The sequence below is a fragment of the Tribolium castaneum genome, chromosome 8, assembly GCF_031307605.1.
Source record: "Tribolium castaneum strain GA2 chromosome 8, icTriCast1.1, whole genome shotgun sequence".
In the NCBI taxonomy this organism is placed as follows: domain Eukaryota; kingdom Metazoa; phylum Arthropoda; class Insecta; order Coleoptera; family Tenebrionidae; genus Tribolium; species Tribolium castaneum.
In genome coordinates, this window is record NC_087401.1 from 13897462 (window position 1) to 13922732 (window position 25271).

The window sequence follows — 25271 nt, forward strand, 5'->3', positions numbered from 1 at the left end:
TTTACCAAATATAAAACAACACACCGCCAGATTAGACAAAATAATGTTAATAGTCTGGTCTTTATCAGAATTTTGACACTGACAGTTGATTATATAAAAAAATGAACTATAAATATATTTTTTATAATAATAATAATTTATAATAATAACATAATTTTATAATTAATTATTTATTATAATAACATAAAAAGTAGAAAAAATAGTATACTACACTCGTTTTATAAGACTTAAATGAGTTATTCATTCTATTAGAACACTCCTTCGTCGTGCTCTAAACCATTTGTGCCACAATAGAACGCCTCATAAAACTCGGGTAATAATATACTATTTGCCGTTTTTTATTCAACTACATATTTAATTGGAAAAATGAATTTTTGTTCTTGCAATTTAAAAAAAATCCGTTATTTCCCTGTGGTTCTTTTTTTAGTGAAAACTACTTAATTTTTGCAAGAATCCAGAAAACGAGCAAAAAAAACGATCATTGTCTGTTATGAAATGAAATAAAGAGTCACTTAGGTATGTAGTTTGTCAGAGAAAGAAAAAAAGCTGAAAAAACTCAAACTGTATCACAGTTGGCGTTCTAATGCCCTAAATTTTGTTTTCAAGCCATTTTTTTTTACCAAATATAAAACAACACACCGCCAGATTAGACAAAATAATGTTAATAGTCTGGTCTTTATCAGAATTTTGACACTGACAGTTGATTATATAAAAAAATGAACTATAAATATATTTTTTATAATAATAATAATTTATAATAATAACATAATTTTATAATTAATTATTTATTATAATAACATAAAAAGTAGAAAAAAATAGTATACTACACTCGTTTTATAAGACTTAAATGAGTTATTTATTCTATTAGAACACTCCTTCGTCGTGCTCTATTACCAACATATCGCATATTGAATTTGGCGAGATTTTTTCAAAGTCCAAACAGTCAGTGTTGTCAAAATAAGAAGATTTTAGCGAAAAATCATAGCCAACTTAAACAAATGAATGCATAATTTTTTGTAATAGGAATAAGTGGTTTAAACACCACCGGAACCGGTTCCATAACCCAAGGCACCCCATCCACCAACCTCCAGTTGGAAATCCGCAACCAACAAATGCAAGAGGACAAAATGGACACCACCTACGCCACAAACCTCACCAGTAGTTTCCAGCCCAACTTCCTCCACCAGCCGCACCACATGCATCACATCTTGAACATCCACAACCATCGCAGTTTGACCAACTCGCCCATCAGCAATCCGGGCAGTCCCGGCCTGGACATGATCCAGGAGGAGCTCCCCCACGTCCACAACATCCCCAAACCCGACCAGCAGACCATCGGCCACCCGCAGATCTCCCTCACGGACGTCCTCGGCAGCGAGGTGACCCTCGTCGCCGGCTCGGACACCTCCGAGGACTCCATGGACAGTCTCGACAACCACAAAATCCCCAAAATCCCCTCGTTCATAATCTCGGAACCCTCCGAAAATCTCCCATCGATCACGAAAGGCATCGGCCGCAAAACGAGCCAGGAAAACGACGAGGCGAAATTTTTCACCAAACCCCACGAGACGGAGCCGAGTGACGAGTTTTTTCTAAGACGCAATTCGGATAAAAGTTCGTGTTATTCCGACGATTCGCTCTCGAACGACAGTCTCAGCATCGGGAACCAGAGTCCGAGCTCCAGCTCCAACACGCAGAGCAGTCACGTGTGCGACAACACGTTCGAAAAAATGCAAATCACGCACGAGTTGAGCGACTCGGGAACTGGCAATTTCCAGATTTTCCAGAACTTGAAGCTGGACGATTGCAACTCGAACCCGGAGGGCGGGACGAACTTGCACAAAAACTCCGGGTCGTTTGAGTTCGAATTGAGCGAAGTGTGTTCGAAGCTGCAGTCGACCGATATCCTGGAGATGGTCAAGCGGACGATCACCGACCAAATCCCGCCGAAGACGTGCTCGAGTTCGGAGGATGTGAGCGATAGATTGTCGTTGGAGTACGAGGGCGGGATTCAGATCGAGCTGAAAGTCATCGATAAGCAAAAAGACTCGAAAGGTTTGAAAATGCGACGCATTTCCGGCGATCATTTGGTTTATAACCAGCTTTGTCAACAGCTGATTTCGTGTATGACGGTTTCCTAGCATTTAACGAAATTCTCTTAGTTTCATTACGCTTTTAAGTTAATCTCGAATTGAGTTTTTGGTTCGGTTTACGGATTACTAGAGATTAGGGGCGAAACGACTGCAAATTTTGTTTAACGAGCGTAATGTTTGCCATAACGAGTGAGCGCTGCGAGGTATGCGAACACCTAATACCGTTTATTTCGGGCGGCTTGAACTGAATAATAATAAAAGAGAAAACAAAAATCGTTTATTTATACAAAAAGTTAAGTAAATAAAAATAAACAGGACAGATAATAATACCAAAAATTAATATCTCGCAATGGACGGAAACATTATTGTGGTATTAATGTTAAGTGCGAGTTTAGCAAAACATAAACAATATACAGAGTGTTTCACAAATGTGCTACAATACAAACTTATGTTTTTTAATGGAACACTGTAAATTTTCTTGCATTTTCGACGTAGTTTTTTAAATAATTTGATTTTTTTTTAAATTAAGAATACAAAAAAAGTAGGACTTTCACCACTTCAAAAGTTAAAGTTTAATCTTAAACTTGTGCCAATGTGAAAGTTTCCATTTTTTTGAAATTAATACCAATAATAGTCTTCATAATTGTAAAACTAATGGTACTTTTCATTGTTTTATATTCGCAAAAATAAAAAAAATTATGAGACCAATTTTTTCCATTTAGCTATTGCACTCATATATTTTTTATGAATGTTTAATGAACTATTAGCTCTAAATAAAATAAATAAAATTTTGAAATCTCACGTAATAAAACCGTTTGATTAAAAAATGAGAACATTAAAACTTTTAAAAACAAGAAAATCGTAATTTCATAATTTTTGAAAACTCTAGGTTTATAATTATAAACCACATCTACTTATTCATCGAACGTATCTTCAAAAGTATTGACAAATAAAGAAGTTGTATTTTTGTTTATGCAAGTGTCGATATCTTTAATAAGAAGTCGTTTGTAGAACACTTATTTTTTTTACATATTTTTTGTACAAAACATTTTGCAAGCATCGCTTGTTCTAGAAATCATAAAAATTTCCATTAGTATGTTTTTAATTTTTTTAAATGAAATAATGTTTTATTAATATAAATATTTCTCATTAATTATTATTTATTGTTTATAAGAAATTAGAAAAAATCTGAAAAAATTCGAAGGCATACAGAAAGAAATAAAGCAAAAAAAAATCGCAAAGGCTGTTTTTGCGTGATTATTAAAATGGATTATTATTAGTTATTAGTGATTTATTACAGTATCTACTTAAACAAATTACTTCAATCATCACAAATAACACTTTCTTCCAATATTTATTTCTTTTAAGTCAATAAAATTATCCAGAGATCTCAATACAATGCCGAAAGGAACAGTAGTGCTTAAATCGCAGTTGCCTTGTAAACAGTTTATGCCGCGTGACGTCATCAGGCTGTCAAACCGGCAGACAAAATAGCTTATATTTTTGTTAATTTTAAAGCTATCAAATTAATTTTTTTATTAAATTTTTTATTATGTTGAAAATAAATATTGAATTTTAAAAAATTGGATAACTTAAAAAGTTAAATAGAACTCCCTATTTACAAATTCGCCATGTATATTAAAATTTTAGTTATTTATCACTGTAATAAATGATGAACAATGGCCTAATAGTAACATTAAAGTTATTATTAACTGAAACTTTTACTTTCGACCACTGAAACAATAGTTATTAATTTTTTATTCTTCGTTTTTATGTAATATTTTTTTAAACTAAGCAAAATCAACCAATAACCAATAATAAAAGTGCAAAAAATATAGTGTGTCCCATTAAAAAAAACAATAATTCGTATTGTAATAATTTTCGGAAACAATCTGGCTAGTATCTACGGTTTTTATAAAAATAAAAAATAACTTACTCACTTTCGATGAGATAAAAACGTCATCTTTAATGCCATTTTCATTACAATACTGATTGAATAATTTTGATTCTTTTTTTATTGCAAGATTTTTAATTTTTTTTTCATATTTCTTGTGTAAGTTTTTTTCTTCTTTTCTGCAGTAATTAGTGAATTGAATAAATTTGAAACTATTTGGCTCGGCGATATTTTTTGGTCAGTTTTGTGTCTCGTTTCGCCTCCTAATCTATAGTCCTCCGTAGTTCGTTTTAATGTGATGTAACCTCGTTGCCATACAAGTTTTTTTCCAAGGATTTAAACATTCCACTGAGATTTTAATTCGCGACTGATTTGATTGTACATATTTCAAATAATGTAAATATTTCATTAATCGCACAATGTAAATAAATATACTGTAACAGTTGAGTTGTTGTTAGTGCAATATTCTTGAAGTTTCTCGCAAAATTCTGTTTCAGTGACTTAACCCAATAATCAATCGCATTGAAATTGTATATTTTTATAAATAATGTAAATAGTTTTACTTGAACATTCCTATTAGGTAGGGAAAAGATTTTCAATCTTTGTCAATATTATTAATATTCACTTAGCACAATTTTAATATGCTATTTCTAGTGTTTAAGATTTCTACTTGACTTAAAAAATGAATTGATATAATAATGATACCAAGCTTTCGCGTTTCGTTTCAATTAGGTGTTTCTTAGGACTTTAGAGCAACTTTTCGATACAGAAGTAGCCACACTGTATAGCAATTTTACGTTGCTCTAAACGCGTATTCTTTATTTCTCTGTTTTTTTAAAAAATACCACACGAAAATTGTTGTAATACTGTAATTCTCATTGTGTTTCGTCTTATCTGGCACCTACGTAATAAACAAGGTTGTAAAATTTAGTATTTTCTGTCAATTCAAATCTGTGATGTCAATAAATAAATGACTGGAACAACTACACACTTTTCTGCTTCCTCAACACCGCAACCATTATCTTCATCCAGAACTCCAGTATTTAAAATACTGTTCCCCCTCTAACGAGCCGCCACTGCGTTTTAAAATCGGTTCGGGAAGTAGAGGCCAAATACAATGAGAAATACCACACTAGAAAAGGACAGCGACTGGGGTGCCGTTAGTAACGTAGAGCGCTATCCTTTTCTACCGTACGTCTAGTCCAGATTGAGCAAACTCTACACAAGTACACAGTCACGTGGTTTTAGTAACAGTTCCGTGCAGTGCAACCAACATAAGCCTAAACCAAGTTTTTTTTGAAAATTTTTCGCATTTTCGCCGTTTTTCGAACGCAAAAACTAGCCAAAACAATTGTAAATGAAACGCCCAGTGTTTTTACAATGCTTTTCAATTACTATTAAGTGATAATTGCCACACTTTGATTTTGCGGTTATGTGCAAGTGAAAAACGTGTCTCAACATGTCCCGAAACATCCGCAAGCACGACACGGGCCCCAAACACCTGTCTTTCGACTCGGTCGTGTTCTCCATGTTCACGAAAGAAGAGATCAAAAAATTGTGCATTACGAAAATATGCACCCCCTTGACTTTGGACCCCTTGGGGCACCCGTTGTCCGGCGGCCTCTACGACAAGTCTCTGGGCCCCATGACCGAGAAGAGCGAGCCGTGCGGCACTTGCCGCAAAAACCTTTACTTTTGCCCGGGGCATTTCGGGTACATTGAGCTGCCCCTGCCTGTGGTTAACCCCATTTTTTACCGCATGATTGGGACTATTCTGCGGATGGCTTGCCTGAGTTGTTTCCGGTTTCAAATTCCCGAGCATGTGAAATATTCAATTACGCTGCAAATTCGGCTTTTGAATTGCGGGCTGGTCACGGAGGCTGTGGAAATTGCCAATAGCATAGCACTGTTGATTTTGGTGCACGAGTCGTTGGAGAATATTCCTGAAGATGTGGTTTTGCCGATTCGAAAGTACGAAACGTTGGCTCAGGAGATGCAAGAAAAATTGAACGGGGAATACGTTCTAACGAAAAATACTGAGACTTTACGCAATCAGTTTGTGAACGAGATGTTGCGCGAGGTGAAGGCGAGGGAGACTTGTATGCACTGTAAACATTCAATGGAAAAAGTGCAAGTTTTGAGAAATAAGATTATTCTCTCGAAGAAGCGAAACGTTGCCAAGGGGAGTACGGAAGTTTTGGGGAAAGTTAAGGCTTTTGAGGCGAAATATGTGACTCCTGATGAGTCACGGACTTATATGAGAAACATATGGAAGGAGGAGAAGGAATTGATGAGGGAAATTATCGCCGTTTTAGGGGGGGTGGAGGGAGAGCACCCTACTGATGTTTTTTATTGGGATGTTATTCCGGTGATTCCCCCAAATATGAGACCCGTAACTTAATTAGTTAATCTAATGATTTATTTATTTCAAATTTGATTTTTAGGTCAATATTGTTAATAGTCGTGTTAGTGAACATCCGACTTCGCAATTGTATAAAAATATTATTCATAATACAATTCTTCTGAGATTGATTATTCAAGTGGTGAAGAATAAGGGGGACTTGGGTAGTCTTCCACCCGAAGCTAAGGTGAGGAAAAAATTTTAAATTAAAATGACTTGATTTTTATCTACTTATTTCAAACGAATAAGACATTTTCTAGGAGTAAAAATCTGTAAAAAATATTTTGATACTTAATTTTTCGCAAAAAATTTTAAAATGTTAGATCTCGCTAAAAGTTGGTATAATACAGAAAATGAGCCGCTGAATTCAATGGAACAAACCGCATTGCTCTACGACCTTTAGTTTTTCAATTATGAATTTTTTGAAAAATAATTCGGCGCATCCACCATTTTTCAAATTAAAATAAAATAAATTACGGCAATACTGTTCGAAAAAGTGGAACTATTTTTATCCACACCTATGAAAAATGATCCGGGGAATCGAATGGCATCGAGAAAATTGCCAAATTCCCAATAGTTTTTTAGTTATGAATTTTTTTAAAATTTTACCAAATTTTGCGTTTGTCTGCAATTTGTTCGAAAACTATTAGTCGGAGAACAATACTCTTTTTTGAAAAAAATACATAATCCAAAAAGCTTTCTAACGATAATACACTTCATGGGGTTATCTCTAATAGTTCCGGAGCTATTGCTCGATAAATGTTCCGGGTACCCAAGGAATCGACAAAAAATGCGACGAAAATTGAAAAACTCAAACATAAAAAAATCGATCAAATGGCCTTTTGTGGACTTTTAACAACTTAAGTGGGTTGTTAAGACATATAGAAGTCCATAAAAATTTACTGGAGTGAGTTTAAAAAAAATATTTTTTTTTCATCACTTTGAAGGTAAGTTATTCAGGAAATTTGAGCAAAAAAAATGAAACTTAAATTTCGTGAAAAGTTGGTATAATATGTAAAATGAGCCGTAGAATTCAATCGAACAAACCGCATTGCTCTACGACTTTTAGTTTTTGAGTTATGAATTTTTTTGTTGAATAAAAGTGTTCACCATAAATAATGGCTACCCTAAATTTGGCAAAAAAATTTAAATTTTTTATTCTTGTGAAAAATTGATAAATTGTGTAAAATGAGCCGTAGAATTCAATGGAACAAACCGCAGTGCTCTATGACTTTTAGTTTTTTTTTTATAAATTTTTTTAGTGAAAAACTTTGATCGCCTCTGTAGCCGGAACCGTTGCCCGGAGCGGCTCCGGGTTTGGACGAAAAAATAGCTAAAATTAAGCGCTATCAGATGGTTTTTTGTTCGTTGCTCTAAGTCTTACAGTTTCCGAGAAAAACGCAAAAAAAGGTTTCCATTCTCACTTTTTTCAATTTTCAACCGCCAATTACGGCGAAACTATTAAAGATATCGAGAAACGGAAAAATGGAGGATAACCGGAATAAAAAACTCTACAAAATGGCATAAGACTCAAGGCGATATCTCGCAAAAAAAATTTCAATTTTCAAACGCCGATTACGGCCAAACTAAAAGAGCTAGGAGAAAACGCTTTTTTCCATCGTAAAGAGCACATCAAAATCTATAAGATAGGATTGGTTTTATTTGATTTTGAGACACTTTAAAAAGTGACCGATTTCTAAGGGGGGGGTGTTAACTTTTTTTTAATTTTTTTTATTTTCTCATTTACGGCTAAACTATTCTAAAAAGTGGACTTATTTTGATTTAAACCTATGCAAAATGATCCGGGGAATCGATTGGCATCAAGAAAATTGCCAAATTCCCAATAGTTTTTTAGTTATGAATTTTTTAAAATTTTACCAATTTTTGCATTTAGCAGCAATTTGCTCGAAAACTGTTAATCGGAGAACAATGATCTTTTTTGAAAAAGATAGATAATTTAAGGAGCTTTCCAACGATAATACACTTCATGGGGTTATCTTTAATAATTTCGAAGTTATTGTTCGATAAATGTTCCGGATACCCGGAATCGATCAAAATCGCGACAAAAATTGTAAAAATCAAACATAAAAAAATCGCTTAAATGGAGTTATTGTAGACTTTTAACAACTGTAGTGGGTTGTTAAGACATATAGGAGTTTAGAAAAATTTGCTGGAGTGAGTTTAAAAAAAATATTTTTTTTTCATCACTTGAAGGTAAGTGTTAGGAAATTTGAGCAAAAAAATTGAAACTTTTAAATTTCGTGAAAAGTTGGTATAATACAGAAAATGAGCCGCTGAACTCAATGGAACAAACAGCATTGCTCTACGACCTTTAGTTTATGAATTATGAATTTTTTGAAAAATAATTCGGCGCATCCACCATTTTTCAAATTAAAATAAAATAAATTACGGCAATACTATTCGAAAAAGTGGAACTATTTTTATCCATACCTATGCAAAATGATCCGGGGAATCGATTGGCATCGAGAAAATTGCCAAATTCCCAATAGTTTTTTAGTTATGAATTTTTTAAAATTTTACAAATTTTTGCTTTTATTTACAATTTTCTCGAAAACTATTAATCGGAGAACAAAAAAGATAGGTAATTTAAGGAGCTTTCCAACGATAATACACTTCATGGGATTATCTCTAATAGTTCCGGAATTATTGCTCGATAAATGTTCCGGGTATTGGAAATCGACCAAAATCGAGACAAAAATTGGAAAAATCAAACATAAAAAATGCCTAAATGGAGTTTTTGTGGACTTTTAAAAACTTTAGTGGGTTGTTAAGACATATAGAAGTTTATAAAAATTTGCTGTAGTGAATAAATACTTGTTGGGTAATATATTTTTCAAAGTTTTAATTGAAAGTCTAAAATTTTTTCATGGCCTACTACAAAAAAAGAAAAATGTTTTATATATATATATTTTAATATTTAAAAAGAAAGTATTACATAAATATACACATTACATAAAAAAATAAGCTTTTAGAAAATATCACAGCCGCCTATGATTCCTATTTAAAGAAATAAAACTTTGTGTTATTACAGGTTGAAAAAATATTAAGTTTAAAAAAATCGCTGATAACACATTATTAAATTTTCCTTAAAAACGTGCCTGTATTATTTTTTGGTTTGGTTTTTGAGTAACGACTGGTTTTAATGACAACTGACATTTTGTTTTACTGTTTTTGATAGTATAGTAATATCGACAATTACACTTGAGTCTTTATCCTTGCTTAAAAACCATAAGTAAAAGAGACAAATGCTTTATTTTAGGGCGCCTACAACGTATCCAAGGGCAGCTCTCCCATCGAAAAACTGAACCTAGCCTGGGAATCCCTCCAATCCGAGGTCGACTCCCTCATCGACACCACCTACATCCGCAATGCAAACGTCGCCGGTTTGAAACAAATCATCGAAAAGAAAACCGGAATCATTCGCATGCACATGATGGGCAAACGTGTCAATTTCTCCGCCCGTACCGTCATCACACCCGACCCCAACCTCAACATTGACGAAATCGGCATTCCGGAAGTTTTTGCCAAACATCTGACGTATCCCGTACCCGTGACGTCATGGAACGTCGAAGAGTTGCGCAAAATGATAATGAACGGACCGGACGTGCATCCGGGCGCTGTCATGGTCGAATACGAAGACGGAACAATAAAGCGTATAAACACAAACAACACAACCCAACAAGAAAGCATTCTGAAACGGCTTCTAACGCCCGATAAAATCGTGGGCTTCCGTGGCGTCAAACGCGTGCATAGACACCTATGCAACGGCGATGTGCTTTTGTTGAATCGACAGCCTACTTTGCACAAGCCGAGCATAATGGCACACACGGCCCGTGTCTTAAAAGGGGAGAAAACGTTCAGGTTACATTACGCCAACTGTAAGGCGTACAACGCCGACTTTGATGGCGACGAAATGAACGCACATTTCCCCCAAAACGAGTTAGCACGTAGCGAAGCTTACAACTTAGTTAACGTTTGTAACCAATATCTCGTACCAAAAGATGGCACTCCCCTAAGTGGCCTTATCCAAGATCACATGATCGCAGGAGTGAAATTATCACTCCGGGGGCGATTTTTCAACGAAGTCGATTACAAACATTTCGTTTTCCAAGCTTTGGCAAACAAAACTGGCAAAATCATCCTATTACCACCGGCAATCCTAAAACCGCGCCAACTATGGTCCGGTAAACAAATCCTCTCGACTGTTTTCATTAACATAATCCCAGAAGGCCACGAACGCATCAATTTGACAGCGAGTGCGAAAATCAGCGCTAAGGTAAGTTTGCAGCACTCGCGCCCGTCGTGCTGTAAATAAACTGCGTGATTGGTTTAGGCGTGGCAGACGGCCCCGCCCCGCAAATGGAAAGGGGGCGGTTCCCGCTTCACGGACCCCAATACGATGAGCGAGGCCGAGGTTGTGATTCGCGGCGGCGAGTTGTTGGTGGGCGTGTTGGACAAGACGCATTATGGGGCCACGCCCTATGGGCTTGTTCATTGCATGTACGAGTTGTACGGGGGCGTGTATGCGACAGGGCTGTTGAGCGCATTGGCTAAACTCTTCACGAGGTTTCTGCAAAAGGAGGGGTTTACTTTGGGCGTGCATGATATCTTGACGGTGGAGAAGGCGGACCAGAGGCGGCGCCAAATCATCGAAGGGGCGCGGAAAATCGGTAAATACAAGGTGTCTCAGCTAAGATTTTTGAGCTTAATATCTCAGTTATTTGTCAACGGATTGTTATGATATTTTGATTGATTAGACATTGATATAACGTCAATAATAATAATTTCGCTCCGATTTCCAAAATTTTAATCATACAGGGTGACCCAGGGGTGCGTAATCGGTCTATAACTTTTTTATTATGCGAAATATTGTCATGCCGTTTTCACTATCCGATAGAGCGACTTAAAGTCCACAAACTAAAAATATTTTTATTGTACACAGGGTGTTGTATACAGGGTGGTGAACCAAAGTTATATTTTTTTTAAATGGAACACCCTAAATATTTTTGCATGGTTAGATTCTACGCAAAAAATAATGTAACTTTATATAAACTGTTATGGGTCTATTTCTTTTCGTTTCGGAATTATTCAACTTTTCGTTATAGAAAAGACCAATTTTTGAAAAATCGCTGCAAAGTCGCCTATGAATATTTTCCGGTAAATTTGCAACAGAAAAATTCAGAATATTCTGTAGTTTTAGGAAATGGTCGACTTTTACTTGAAACACGGAAATAATGTACAGGGTGTGCCAAAACGCAAAAAGTTGAATAACTCATTTTTTTAATGGAACACCATGTATTTCTTTACACGTATCGATAGCATTTTTTATAAGCTTTCTATTGATATGCGGTTTTTATAGCAAATTTACAATATTTCTTAAAGTGTTCAAAAAATTAAAAATATATTTTTTATTTATTTTATTGATAATTCTTGATGAGTGAAATTCAAGCTTCAAGCTTTTGAAGAGAATCCAATCAGCAGTGTACGAAACATTTCCAAAGTCCTGAATGTACAAGTTTTTTCTGACAGCATTTTTCACTGACGATAATTTTTTTATATAAGTCTTAAAAGGCTTAACATTTTAAAAAGGCATGTAAAAATTACGTCTTTAAGACTTTCTTTATCTTCTAAAATTTCTGCATTTTAAATCCGTTGGACAAATAGGCTCAAAAGTCTTAGCTGAGACACCCTGTATGTAGTGTCATAATGAATGGATATTTATAATTCATGTTTGGTGTAGGCCTTGACGTGATCACGACCGCGCTCGACATGCCCCGAGACTCCCCGATCGAGGAAATCGTCGACAAAATCCGAGAAAATAGCGTCAAAAACCCCAAATGGAGGGCAACGGTTGACCGACAATACAAAACGGCACTAGATTCATTCACGAATGATATTAACAAGTTATTTTATTTTTTTGTTGTTTGTTTTTTGTTTATTAGTCATTTGTAGGACTTGTTTACCGGCTGGTTTAGTGTTAAAATTTCCTGAAAATAATCTCCAGTTGATGGTACAATCGGGCGCTAAAGGCACAACAGTCAATACCATGCAAATTTCGTGTCTTTTGGGCCAAATTGAGTTGGAGGGTAAACGCCCCCCTGTCATGATAAGCGGGAAATCGTTGCCCAGTTTTCCAATTTTTGAGTTTGCGCCACGTGCTGGTGGTTTTATCGATGGCAGGTTTATGACTGGGATCCAACCCCAAGAGTTTTTCTTCCATTGTATGGCAGGTCGTGAGGGGTTGATTGATACAGCTGTTAAAACTAGTCGTAGTGGGTATTTACAGAGGTGTTTGATTAAACATTTGGAAGGTTTGACGGTTGGCTATGATTTGACAGTTCGTGATAGTGACAAGTGTGTCATCCAGGTAACTTGATGGAGCGTGCTTGAAAAATTATCTTATAGTAAATTAAAATTTAAGTTTCTGTATGGCGAAGATGGAATGGATATTTCAAAATTGCAATTTCTTAATTCGAAACAGTTGGTCTTTTTGGCCGATAACAGTAAAGGTATGATTGATAAGAAGGCACTGAAGATGTTGAAAGATGAACATCAGAAGTCGGTTAAAGCTCACAAACAACAAGTACGTTGTACGATTTATTTTTTGTTTTTTTTGCGACTTTATTTTTTTTTTTTTTAGTTGGCCGATTGGTGTGAAAAATTCGGACACCCGTTACAGAGAGAACGAAAAAGTCCGTTTTCTTTGTTTTCGTCTGTGGTGCGTGCTAAGACCAAAGGAACAGATTTTGGTACGAAGGAAATGACCAAGTTGTGGAAAAAGGCCGACAAAGACATAAAAGATAGGTGCGTATATCTTAATTTTTAGCAAAAAATTTTAAAACTTTAGATCTCGTTGAATGCGGGTATAATACAGAAAATGAGCCGCTGAATTTAATGGAACAAACCGCATTGCTCTACGACTTTTAGTTTTTGAGTTATGAATTTCTTGAAAAATAATTCGGCGCATCCACCATTTTTCAAATTAAAATAAATTACGGCAATACTATTCGAAAAAGTGGAACTATTTTTATCCATACCTATGCAAAATGATCCGGGGGATCGATTGGCATCGAGAAAATGGCCAAATTTCCAACAGTTTTTTAGTTATGAATTTTTTAAAATTTCACCAATTTTTGCTTTTGTTTGCAATTTGCTCGAAAACTATTAGTCGGAGAACAATAATCTTTTTTGAAAAAGGTAGATAATTTAAAGAGCTTTCCAACGATAATACACTTCATGGGGTTATCTCTGATAGTTCCGGAGCTATTGCTCGACAAAAGTTCCGAGTACCCAAAATCGACAAAAACTGCGACGAAAATTGAAAAACTCAAACATCAAAAAATCGAACGTATGGACTTTTTGTGGACTTTTAACAACTTTTGTGGGTTGTTAAGACATGCAGAAGTCCATAAAAATTTGCAGGAGTTAGTTTAAAAAAATTTTTTTTTCACCTCTTTGAAGATAAATGTATTATTTATTACTCAGGAAATTTTAGCAAAAAAAATCAAAATTTTAAATCTCGTGAAAAGTTGGTATAATACAGAAAATGAGCCGCAGAATTCAATGGAACAGACCGCATTGCTCTACAACTTTTAGTTTTTTTTTTATAAATTTTTTTAGTGAAAAACTTTGATCGCCTCTGTAGCCGGAACCGTTGCCCGGAGCGGCACCGGGTTTGGACAAAAAAATTGATAAAATTAAGCGCTATCAGATGGTTTTTTGTTCGTTACTCTAACTCTTACAGTTTCCGAGAAAAACGCAAAAAAAGTTTCCATTTTCACTTTTTTTCAATTTTCAACCGCCAATTACGGCAAAACTATTAGAGTTATCGAGAAACGGAAAAATGGAGGATAACCGGAATAAAAAACTCTACAAAATGGCATAGGACTGAAGGCGATATCTCGCAAAAAAATTTTCAACTTTCAAACGCCGATTACGGCCAAATTAAAAGAGCTAGGAGAAAACGCTTTTTTCCATCGGAAAGGGCACATCAAAATCTATAAGATAGGATCGGTTTCATTTGATTTTGAGACACTTTAAAAATTGACCGATTTCTAAGGGGGGGGTGTTAACTTTTTTTTAATTTTTATAATTTTCTCATTTATGGCTAAACTATTCGAAAAAGTGGAACTGTTTTGATCCACACATATGCAAAATGATCCGGGGAATCGATTGGCATCGAGAAAATTGCCAAATTCCCAATAGTTTTTTAGTTATGAATTTTTTAAAATTTTACCAATTTTTGCATTTATCAGCAATTTGCTCGAAAACTATTAGTCAGAAAACAATAATTTTTTTTGTAAAAAATAGATAATTAAAAGAGCTTTCCAACGATAATACACTTCATGGGGTTATCTCTGATAGTTCCGGAGCTATTGCTGGAGAAATGTTCCGGGCACCCAAAATCGATAAAAATTGCGACGAAAATTGAAAAAATCAAACATCAAAAAATCGATCAATTGGACTTTTTGTGGACTTTTAACAACTTTAGTGGGTTGTTAAGACATAAAAAAGTCCATAAAAATTTGCTGAAGTGAGTTAAAAAAAAAATTTTTTTTCATCACTTTGAAGAAGTGTACTCAGGAAATTTGAGCAAAAAAATTGAAAATTTTAAATCTCGTAAAAAGCTGGTATTACACAGAAAAACAGCCGCTGAATCCAATGGAACAAACCGCATTGCTCTACGACTTTTACTTTTCGAGTTATGAATTTTTTTGTTGAATAAAACTGTTCACCATAAATAGCTACACAAAATTTAGGAAAAAAAAATTAAAATTTTTTATTTTTGTGAAAAATTGATATAATATGTAAAATGAGCCGTAGAATTCAATGGAACAAACCGCAGTGCTCTACGACTTTTAGTTTTTTTTTTATGAATTTTTTTAGTGAAAAACTTTGATCGCCTCTGTAGCCGGAACCGTTGCCCGGAGCGGCTCCGGGTTTAATCGAAAAAATAGAGAAAATTAAGCGCTATCACATGGTTTTTTGATCGTTGCTCTAAGTCTTACAGTTTCCGAGAAAAACGCAAAAAAAGGTTTCCATTTTCGCTTTTTTTCAATTTTCAACCGCCAATTACGGCGAAACTATTAGAGTTATTGAGAAACGGAAAAATGGAGGATAACCGGAATAAAAAACTCTACAAAATGGCATAGGACTCAAGGCGATATCTCGCAAAAAAAATTTCAATTTTCAAACGCCGATTACGGCCAAACTAAAAGAGCTAGGAGAAAACGCTTTTTTAGATCGGAAAGAGCACATCAAAATCTTTAAGATAGAATCGGTTTCATTTGATTTTGAGACACTTTAAAAATTGACCGATTTCTAACGGGGGGGGGTGTTAACTTTTTTTTTATTATTTTTATTTTCTCATTTATGGCTAAACTATTCGAAAAAGTGGAACTGTTTTGATCCACACGTATGCAAAATGATCCGGGGAATCGATTAGCATCAAGAAAATTGCCAAATTCCCAATAATTTTTTAGTTATGAATTTTTTAAAATTTCACCAAATTTTGCATTTTTCTTCAATTTGCTCGAAAACTATTACTCGGAGAACAATAATTTTTTTTGAAAAAAATAGATAATTTAAAGAGCTTTCTAACGGTACTACACTTCATGGGGTTATCTCTGATAGTTCCGGAGCTATTGCTCAACAAATGTTCCGGGTACCCAAAACCTACAAAAACTGCGACGAAAATTGAAAAAATCAAACATTAAAAAATCGAACATATGGACTTTTTGTGGACTTTTAACAACTTTTGTGGGTTGTTAAGACATGTAGAAGTCCATAAAAATTTACTGGAGTGAGTTTAAAAAAAATAATTTTTTTTCATCTCTTTGAATGTAAGTAAGAATGTAAGGAAATTTGAGCAAAAAAATTGGAAATTTTAAATTTCGTGAAAAATTGGTATAATACAGAAAATGAGCCGCTAAATTCAATGGAACAATGGAACCGCATTGCTCTACGACTTTTAGTTTTTTAGTTATGAATTTTTTGAAAAATAATTCGGCGCATCCACCATTTTTCAAATTAAAATAAAATAAATTACGGCAATACTATTCGAAAAGGTGGAACTATTTTTATCCATACCTATGCAAAATGATCCGGGGGATCGATTGGCATCGAGAAAATGGCCAAATTTCCAACAGTTTTTTAGTTATGAATTTTTTAAAATTTCACCAATTTTTGCTTTTGTTTGCAATTTGCTCGAAAACTATTAGTCGGAGAACAATATTTTTTTTTTTGAAAAAAATAGATAATTTAAAGAGCTTTCCAACGATAATACACGTCATGGGGTTATCTCTAATAGTTCCGGAGCTATTGCTCGAGAAATGTTCCGGGTACCCAAATCGACCAAAATTGCGACAAAAGTTGCAAAAATCAAAACTAAAAATCAAAGCAATTAATTTTTTTTCTACTTTTAACAACTCTAGAGAGTTGTTAAGCCATATACAAGTTCAAAAAACTATGATAGAACAAGTTTAAAAAAAATAATTTTTTCAGTTTCTTGAAGGTAAGTGTTTGTTTACTCAGGAAATTTTAGCAAAAAAAATCAAAATTTTAAATCTCGTGAAAAGTTTGTATAATACAGAAAATGAGCTGCTGAATTCAATGGAACAAACCGCATTGCTAGTTTTCGAGTTATGAATTTTTACATATTTAAATTCTTCTTTAGCTTCCGTCAGCAGTGCATCCCCTGCCCCGACCCCGTCAACTCCATCTACCAACCGGACCACCACTTCGGTTCCCTCAACGAAAAACTCGAAGAATTGATGAACACTTACCAATCCACCAACAAAAAACAAACCAAACAATTCCAAAACATGCTAAAACTCAAAGCTATGCGTTCACTGTGCGCTCCCGGCGAACCTGTCGGCCTCCTCGCAGCGCAATCTATCGGCGAACCTTCCACTCAGATGACCCTCAACACGTTTCATTTCGCCGGCAGAGGCGAAATGAACGTCACCTTAGGTATACCACGTCTGAGGGAAATCCTGATGATGGCGTCGAAAAACATCAAAACGCCCTCAATGGAAATCCCCTTCCTGCCTGTGGAAAACCTGGAGGAGAAGGCGGAGGATTTGAGGAAAATGTTGACAAGGGTCGTAGTTGCCGACGTTTTGGAAAAAGTTGATGTCACAGTTGAATTAAATGTTGAGCCGGTCAGGCAACATAGGTACACTCTGAGGTTCCAGTTTTTGCCCCGGAAGTACTACAAGAACGATTTTTACGTCGGACCGAAGTATATTTTGAAGCACATGACGCGCAAATTCTTCGGCGAAATGTTCACAGCGATTAGGAAACTGTCCAAAGTGACCTCAAATTTGTAAGTAAAAAAACTATTCGGAAATAAAATTAACTAGACGCCCTCTGGTGATGACTTTTGAACTATCTCGAAAACAGTAAAGAAGTTTTCGTAATGCCACATTTAACTGACATTTAATGAATTGTTCAACAATTTTGCGTGTATTGTGTTAATTACTTACAATAGAAAGAATTACTTTAAAAGTACGTGGTGGTAAATCCTAACGTTGACTTTGGTTCTGTAGTTTTTCGTGGTATAAAGTGTTTATTGTTGGAACTTGAAAGTGGGTAAAAAGTGAAAAATATTTAAATTTTGATTACAAAGTGTTATCAAACAGTTGTCTAATTAAAGATTATAACTAATGGATCACAGCGAACACAAAGTTTGGCTCAAGAAACCAATAAATTAGTGAAGTGTTATGAATTTTAGGTTAAAATTTTCCACTGAAAAAATCATGAAATGCTGCGGTAAATCTACAAAACTACAATAAAGATTAACAACTGCTGATACATTTAAACGTAAATTATGCCAAAAGGTAGGCTTTTCAATGTCTTTGTAATAATTTTCCAATAAAGAAAGTGAACCAAACAGTCATTCGTTATTCGTGTTTTCCTCGTCATCTCTCATTTGTCAACATAAGTTTCTTGCATCAAAGATGCAATAATTATTTCGCATAGGCAATGCAATAATTGTGAAGCCCCAAAATTCGTACAACGCTCAAAATATCCGAATAAACATTTTCCCGCCATTTATGGTTACTGTTTTCGACCTAGCTCAGTGGCGCCCCCAACGGTAATTTTACTTCCGAATATCAAAAAAAATTTTTTTTGCAAATTGAGTCAAATATTACGAGTCGGCACTTTCTTAATAAAATTTTGCTAATTTAGGGTAATGATGGACGAGGAAAAGCGTCAAAAAGCGTCAAACGACGACGAGGAGGAAACAAACGACGCAGACGCGAACGAAGACAGTTCCGACGAGGAGCCGGAAGACACCGAAGACGCGAAAACGGGCAACAAGTTCAAGCAAATCCACGACGACCAAGAGCCGGAAGAGTCCGAACGCGAAGACTCCGGGGACGAGGACACCGAAACGGCGCCCCCTGTGGACGACAAAACGAACGAAGCGGTGGTTGAAAGCTACAATTTCGCGCAAAACTACATCTACGACACGAAAAAACACCACTGGTGCGAAATCACATTCGGACTTCCGCTCGAATTCAAAAAACTCGACTTGACCGCCATCTTGCGTGACGTCGCCGCGAAGTCCGTGTTGTGGGAAACCCCCAATATCAAGAGGGCTATTACCTACATGAAGAATGATGTTTTGACCTTACGGACCGACGGTATTAATATTTTGGAAATGTCGAAGTACCACGCCCTCTTGGATTTGAACCGTTTGAATTGTAATGATATACACAAGATGGCGGAGACTTATGGGATTGAAGCCGCCATGAAAATTATAGTGAAGGAGGTTCAGGACGTGTTTAATGTTTATGGGATTAAGGTCGATCCGCGCCATCTGTCGTTAATTGCCGATTATATGACGTTTAATGGCACGTTTGAACCGTTGAGTCGTAAAGGGATGGAAAGTAGTGCCTCACCGCTCCAACAGATGACGTTCGAGTCGTCGCTCACTTTCCTACGTAATGCTACGATTGGTGGGAAAAGGGACAATTTGACCAATCCGTCCAGTTGTTTGATGGTTGGAAAACCATGTGTGACAGGGACGGGTTGTTTTGAGGTGTTGCACAAAATGTGAGGTTTTGTTTAAATAAAGTTTTGTTTTTATTACGCATTGTTTTCTTTAACCAGTTTCCACAAAAATTCTTGTTGATGAAGAGAACTTTAAGTTTTTATAAAACAATTTGAAGTATAGTTTTTCTTTAATAAAAAAAATAGTCGAACGCCGCACTTCGTGAATATTTCTAATTTAAATAATTAATATTCAAATTCACATCTCACGAGTTCCATAATTATTTTATTTAAACAGTTCACACAAAAAATAAGAAATAATCTACTCTGAGTTCTGCAAATTAATTCGAACGCGCTGGCAAAACAAGATATTTAGGCATGAAAATTCTTGTAAATGAAAAGAACTTTAACGTTACGTAAGAAAGTTATAAAACAATTTGATAAAGCAGAGTTTCTAGAAAATGTATAGTCGAACGCCGTACTTCGTAAATATTTCTAATCTATATAATTGATATTCAAATCACATCTCACTAGTTACGTAATTGTTTTATTTAAACAGTTCCCACAAAAAAAAAAATTAGAAATAGTTACTCTAATTTCTGCAAATAAATTTGAACGCTGACAAAACAGATTTTTAGGCTTGAAAATTCTTGCAAATGAAGAGAACTTTAACGTTACTTACGAAAGTTATAAAACAACAATTTGAAAAAGTTTCTAAGAAAATGTATAGTTGAACGCCGTACTTCGTAAATATTTCTAATCTATATAATTGATATTCAAATCACATCTCACGAGTTACATAATTGTTTTATTTAAACAGTTCCCACAAAAAAAATTAAGAAATAGTTACTCTAATTTCTGCAAATAAATTTGAACGCTGACAAAACAGATTTTTAGGCTTGAAAATTCTTGCAAATGAAGAGAACTTTAACGTTACGAAAGTTATAAAACAATTTGAAAAAGTTTCTAAGAAAATGTATAGTTGAACGCCGTACTTCGTAAATATTTCTAATCTATATAATTGATATTCAAATCACATCTCACGAGTTACGTAATTGTTTTATTTAAACAGTTCCCACAAAAAAAAATAAGAAATAGTTACTCTAATTTCTGCAAATAAATTTGAACTTTGACAAAACAGATTTTTAGGCTTGAAAATTCTTGCAAATGAAGAGAACTTTAACGTTACTTACGAAAGTTATAAAACAACAATTTGAAAAAGTTTCTAAGAAAATGTATAGTTGAACGCCGTACTTCGTAAATATTTCTAATCTATATAATTGATATTCAAATCACATCTCACGAGTTACATAATTGTTTTATTTGACCAGTTCCCACAAAAAAATAGGAAATAATCTACTCTGGTTTTTGCAAATTAATTTAAATGCTGACAAAACAAAAATTTTTAGGCATGAAAATTCTTCTAAACGAGGAGAATTTTAACGTTACATAAGAAAGTTATGAAACAACAATTTGAAAAGTATAGTTTTTTCAATTAAAAAAAATAGTCGGACGCCGTACTTCGCAAATAATTCAAATTCACATCTCACAGGTTACCATGATTCTGAAAAAAAAGCAGAGGGATTGTCGGGAAATGTTGGAGATTTGAGAGGTAACTTTGATAAAATAAAGACTTGGCTATATTTGTTATTTATTATACATTTATGTATTACATAATTATTGTGGTATGACACCTAAAGATATTCGGATTATTTGATTTCTGATTTGTAAACACACAACAAAGCTCGTAACTGTTAAAGATACAAAGATTACAAATATATGCATGGAATGTAACGTTCTGTTACGTACTTGTCAAAAATAGTGTTATTACTTTTTCAATAGTAATCTGACAGCTGAGTTCGACTTTGAAAAAAACAAGCGCGACTTTCGGACACACCGCCTACTATAATAATTACACTTTCTACAATCAAATATACAACGTTTTTGAGGTTAGTTTTTGAATAAAAATTCGAGAAAATCGCGCCAATTCATCGATCAGTCAGTCGAACGGCCGGAAACAAATCAACCGAATAGTGCTTACTAAAACATTCTCATTTTTTCATCAACATCACAGCTACTATTCTAAGATGCCAACACGTATAAACAAAATGGCGACGAAAAACAATACACTTACATATTGCAAATATGATATAGACTTGTTCTTCTTTTATACACAACTACTATTGCATCCTTTTATATAATAATTTACCGCGCATCTTGTAATAAATAAACCATTTCATTTATTCGTAAGTACCCATCGTCTACGATACAAAAAAATACTATTTAGCTGCAAAACTTTATGTACACCTCCTTTTGTATTATTATTTTAGAGACATGAACTTGTGCGAGAGAGTCCACAAACATCGATTCTAAATAAATCAATCATTTTTGCCTAGTTGTTGATGCGTTTGGAACGAAACGTTCGAAAAAACCAGCGACAGACAGTGTACAAAATTTGATATGACAATACGAGGAATATTTCGAGTGAAGTGAGTGATTAAAACTACGTAAGTACAAAATAAAGCGTTCAGGTTAATTAAAAAATAGGAAAAATACTTGCTTTTTAACCTAGGCCTTAAACGTTAGGTCAATAATTTAAAAAAAAAAGGAAGAAAGTCTTTCGGTTTAGAGAAAGCCGCTGCCACCGCACTACAAAAACAAGCTGAATTATTGTCGAAGCTTCGAAAGGACGAAAGACTTTCCATCTTAAAACTAACCCTACGTGTTAAAAACAATGGCTGCCCTTAAATAACCGAAACAAACAGGCGATTCCAAGCGAAAGGATGAGGAAATAGCTATTTACTTAGCGGGCGTTAAAACACCCCAACCTAGCTGTTTCTTTTTTTTTATACTAATAGCTAAGTGAAAGGGATATACAACTTGTATAACTCTAACATTATGGACGATTATTATTGATATCAATCGCGACGCGTTCGCAAAACTCCCGCTGATTGTTTTTTTCGGCAGTTTTGCGACCGCTCCGCGAAATATATATTTTTTTCCCGTACGAAAAGGCTTCGCTACGGCTCAAACCTTTGCGTATGTGTTTTATGTTTAATAATATATATACCGCCTTCGTGACGCTTCAAACGGCGCGAATTACAAATAAAACTCACCAGGTGAAACGTCCGCTCCCGTTTCTTGTTTTTTTTTTTGTTTTTTTGTAGATGGAATTTTTACATCGTAGAATGGTCCCATTCTAGTTGGCTGATATTTTGATAGTCGTGTTTGCGACTACGAGCCGGTTGCTCCTCTTCGTCGTCCGAAGAGTCGGGAATTCTGCACGGACCGTCGATGTTGTCGTCGTCCGATGAACTGTCCGAATCGGATTGGTCGCTTTCGCTGTAGTCGGCTGAGTGGCCTTCCAGTTTGCGTTCAGCGTTCTATTTATATAAACAGGGTTGTTAAAAAAATAGTTAAGACCGATTAGGTTTAACGAGCGTAATGTTTGCCAAAACGAGTGCGAGAGGGTTGTTAGAAAAAACTAGTGAAGTTAAGACCGACTAGGTTTAACGAGCGTAATGTTTGCCAAAACGAGTGCGAGAGGGTTGTTAAAAAAAACTAGTGAAGTTAAGACCGATTGGGTTTAACGAGCGTAATGTTTGCCAGAACGAGTGCGAGAGGGTTGTTAAAAAAAACTAGTGAAGTTAAGACTGATTGGGTTTAACGAGCGTAATGTTTGCCAAAACGAGTGCGAGAGAGTTGTTAAAAGAACTAGTGAAGTTAAGATCGATTGGGTTTAACGAGCGTAATATTTGCCAAAACGAGTGCGAGTTAAATACTTAACAACATTGTAATTAATCCATTAAACAAGTTATTTAATATTTTACGATTGAAAATGAATTACACGATCCATTATTTCGTGAGCTAATGCCGCGGATGGACAATAAACCCAGTTAAATTATTATGTACTGTTCCGTTGGGTCATTTATCACTCGAACATTTATCGATGTTTTTTTTTTGGTGATTATAACGCGTAGTAAACAAATATACACATTTCGTTTGTTACTATTTTATTTAATATGGTCCAGAAGCCTAAACTTTTGCGGCACTCATACGTCGTGCTCCAAAACCATTCGTGCCACAATAGAACGCCCTATAAAACTTAAATAATAATATACTATTTATCGAGGAACAATGATTTTTTTTATAACAATAGATTATAAGATTATTAAAAGGAACTTTCCAACGATAATAAAATTAATAGGGTTACGTTTTACGTCTAATGGTTCCAGAATTATTGTCCGATTAATGTCAGAAATATTTTTGAAATATTCGGACTCTCACTTTTCAAACGTCTATTACGGCAACACTTTTCGAAAAAGTGAAACTATTTTGATGTAAATCTATGTAGAATGATCTGGGGAATCGATTGGCGTCGAGAGAATCGCCAAATTGTCAATAGTTTTTAAGTTATGATTTTTTTTTCAAATTTTACTTTTGTTTTCAATTTTCTCGAAAACTATAAATCGGAGAACAAAGGTCTTTTTTGAAAAAGATAGGTAATTAAAAGAGCTTTCCAAAGATAATACAGTTTATGGGGTTATCTCTAATAGTTCCGGAGTTATTGCTCGATAAATGTCAGAAATATGTTGAAATGTTCGGACCCTCACTTTTCAAACGTCTATTACGGCAACAGTTTTTGAAAAAGTGGGACTATTTTGATGTAAGCCTATGTAAAATGTTCTGGAAAATCGACTGGCGTCGAGAGAATCGCCAAATTGTCAATGGTTTTTAAGTTATGATTTTTTTTCAAATTTTACTTTTGTTTTCAATTTTCTCGAAAACTATTAATCGGAGAACAATGATCATTTTTGAAAAAGACAGATAATTAAAAGAGCTTTCCAACGATGATAAACTTAAAGGGGTTACGGCTAATAGTGCCGGAATTATTGCGTGATGAAGGTCAAAAAACATGTTGAAATACTGACTCACTTTTAAACGTCGATTGCGGCAAAACTGTTCGAAAAAGTGGAACTATTTTGATGCAAATCTACGTAAAATGATCTGGGGAATCGACTGGCGTCGAGAAAATTGGCAAATTCTCAATAGTTTTTAAGTTTGCAATTTTTAAAACCATTGTCTTTTTTTTTTTTTTTTTTTTTTGTAAAACCGAAGTTTTTTCCGATGAGTTTTACGAAAAAAATTGGAGGCAATTTAGCTTACGTCACTCGATTTATTTCGTTTTTGAGTCAGTGTGGCTCATTTATTTTTCAAGATTTTACCAAAACATGCAAAAAAATTGCGAAAATGTGAAGCTTTCGCGACATTTTATTCACACTACCCAAAATATAATAACGTTTTAATATTAATATTATAGAAAAAATTATTTATCACGTGAATTTAAAAGCTTTCAAATGTTATTAAAAATTTGCTTTTGTAGATTTTGTTTTACAAATGAATATGAACACAATACAATTATATTATAAAATGAGACAATTTTTATTACGAAAACTAGTATTGATTAAAATAAATTTATAATTTTTTATACGTTCTATTGTTCAACAACTATCATACGTATTTTAATTATTGTTTTTTTTAAACTCTAGCCATTTATAATGAAAATATTTTTAAAATAAACGCCCATGTGGCGCTATTTTATTATTCATTGTTATACAAAAGGTCACGACTTTTTTTTGCTCATCGTTGTACTTTTTTCAGGTAGGTAATCATATTGATAAAAATATGTAATTATAACAATTAACAAAAACAAAAACGTAAAAACAAAATGCAATTAATAAGTAATTTGTGTTAAAATTGCAAAAATAACCCATGATCTTCGATCCAACTTGGATACTTTTGGTTTACTTTCACCGAAAATTTGTAAAATTATTGCACTTTACGGTCGAAGTAGGCGTAAATA

At 34.5% G+C, this 25271-nt stretch overlaps 4 protein-coding genes across 4 annotated transcripts in view; 2 read left to right on the top strand and 2 right to left on the bottom strand.

The window, feature by feature from the left end:
• The window catches only part of Sik3 (Salt-inducible kinase 3), a 54003-nt gene extending 49030 nt beyond the window's left edge, over window positions 1-4973 (top strand). The window contains exon 13 of the mRNA XM_064358587.1: window positions 1024-4973. Within this exon, the coding sequence (XP_064214657.1) occupies window positions 1024-2141 (1118 nt within the window). The 3' untranslated portion in view covers window positions 2142-4973. The remainder of the gene's footprint in view (window positions 1-1023) is intronic.
• Window positions 1-25271, bottom strand: part of Tom7 (Translocase of outer membrane 7) — an 84065-nt gene that overhangs the window by 1773 nt on the left and 57021 nt on the right. The gene's annotated exons all lie outside the window — the stretch shown is intronic.
• Polr1A (RNA polymerase I subunit A) lies at window positions 5230-19507 on the top strand. The gene is made up of 10 exons (XM_965825.4): window positions 5230-6379; window positions 6432-6575; window positions 9669-10685; window positions 10743-11079; window positions 12150-12312; window positions 12362-12776; window positions 12831-12992; window positions 13050-13213; window positions 17085-17735; window positions 18602-19507. Exons 1-10 carry the CDS (start codon window positions 5447-5449, stop codon window positions 19473-19475), a joined length of 4860 nt encoding a protein of 1619 aa, XP_970918.2. The 5' UTR covers window positions 5230-5446; the 3' UTR covers window positions 19476-19507.
• Window positions 21048-25271, bottom strand: part of Cals (Calsyntenin) — a 58516-nt gene continuing 54292 nt past the window's right edge. The window contains exon 9 of the mRNA XM_008196530.3: window positions 21048-22791. Within this exon, the coding sequence (XP_008194752.1) occupies window positions 22585-22791 (207 nt within the window). The 3' untranslated portion in view covers window positions 21048-22584. The remainder of the gene's footprint in view (window positions 22792-25271) is intronic.

Coding starts and splice junctions, on each gene's coding strand:
- Polr1A (XM_965825.4), top strand. CDS start 5,447: ATGTCCCGAAACATCCGCAAGCACGACACGGGCCCCAAACACCTGTCT. Junction 11,080..12,149: donor CGAAGGGGCGCGGAAAATCG/GTAAATACAAGG, acceptor TGTTTGGTGTAG/GCCTTGACGTGATCACGACC. Junction 12,993..13,049: donor TTAAAGCTCACAAACAACAA/GTACGTTGTACG, acceptor TTTTTTTTTTAG/TTGGCCGATTGGTGTGAAAA.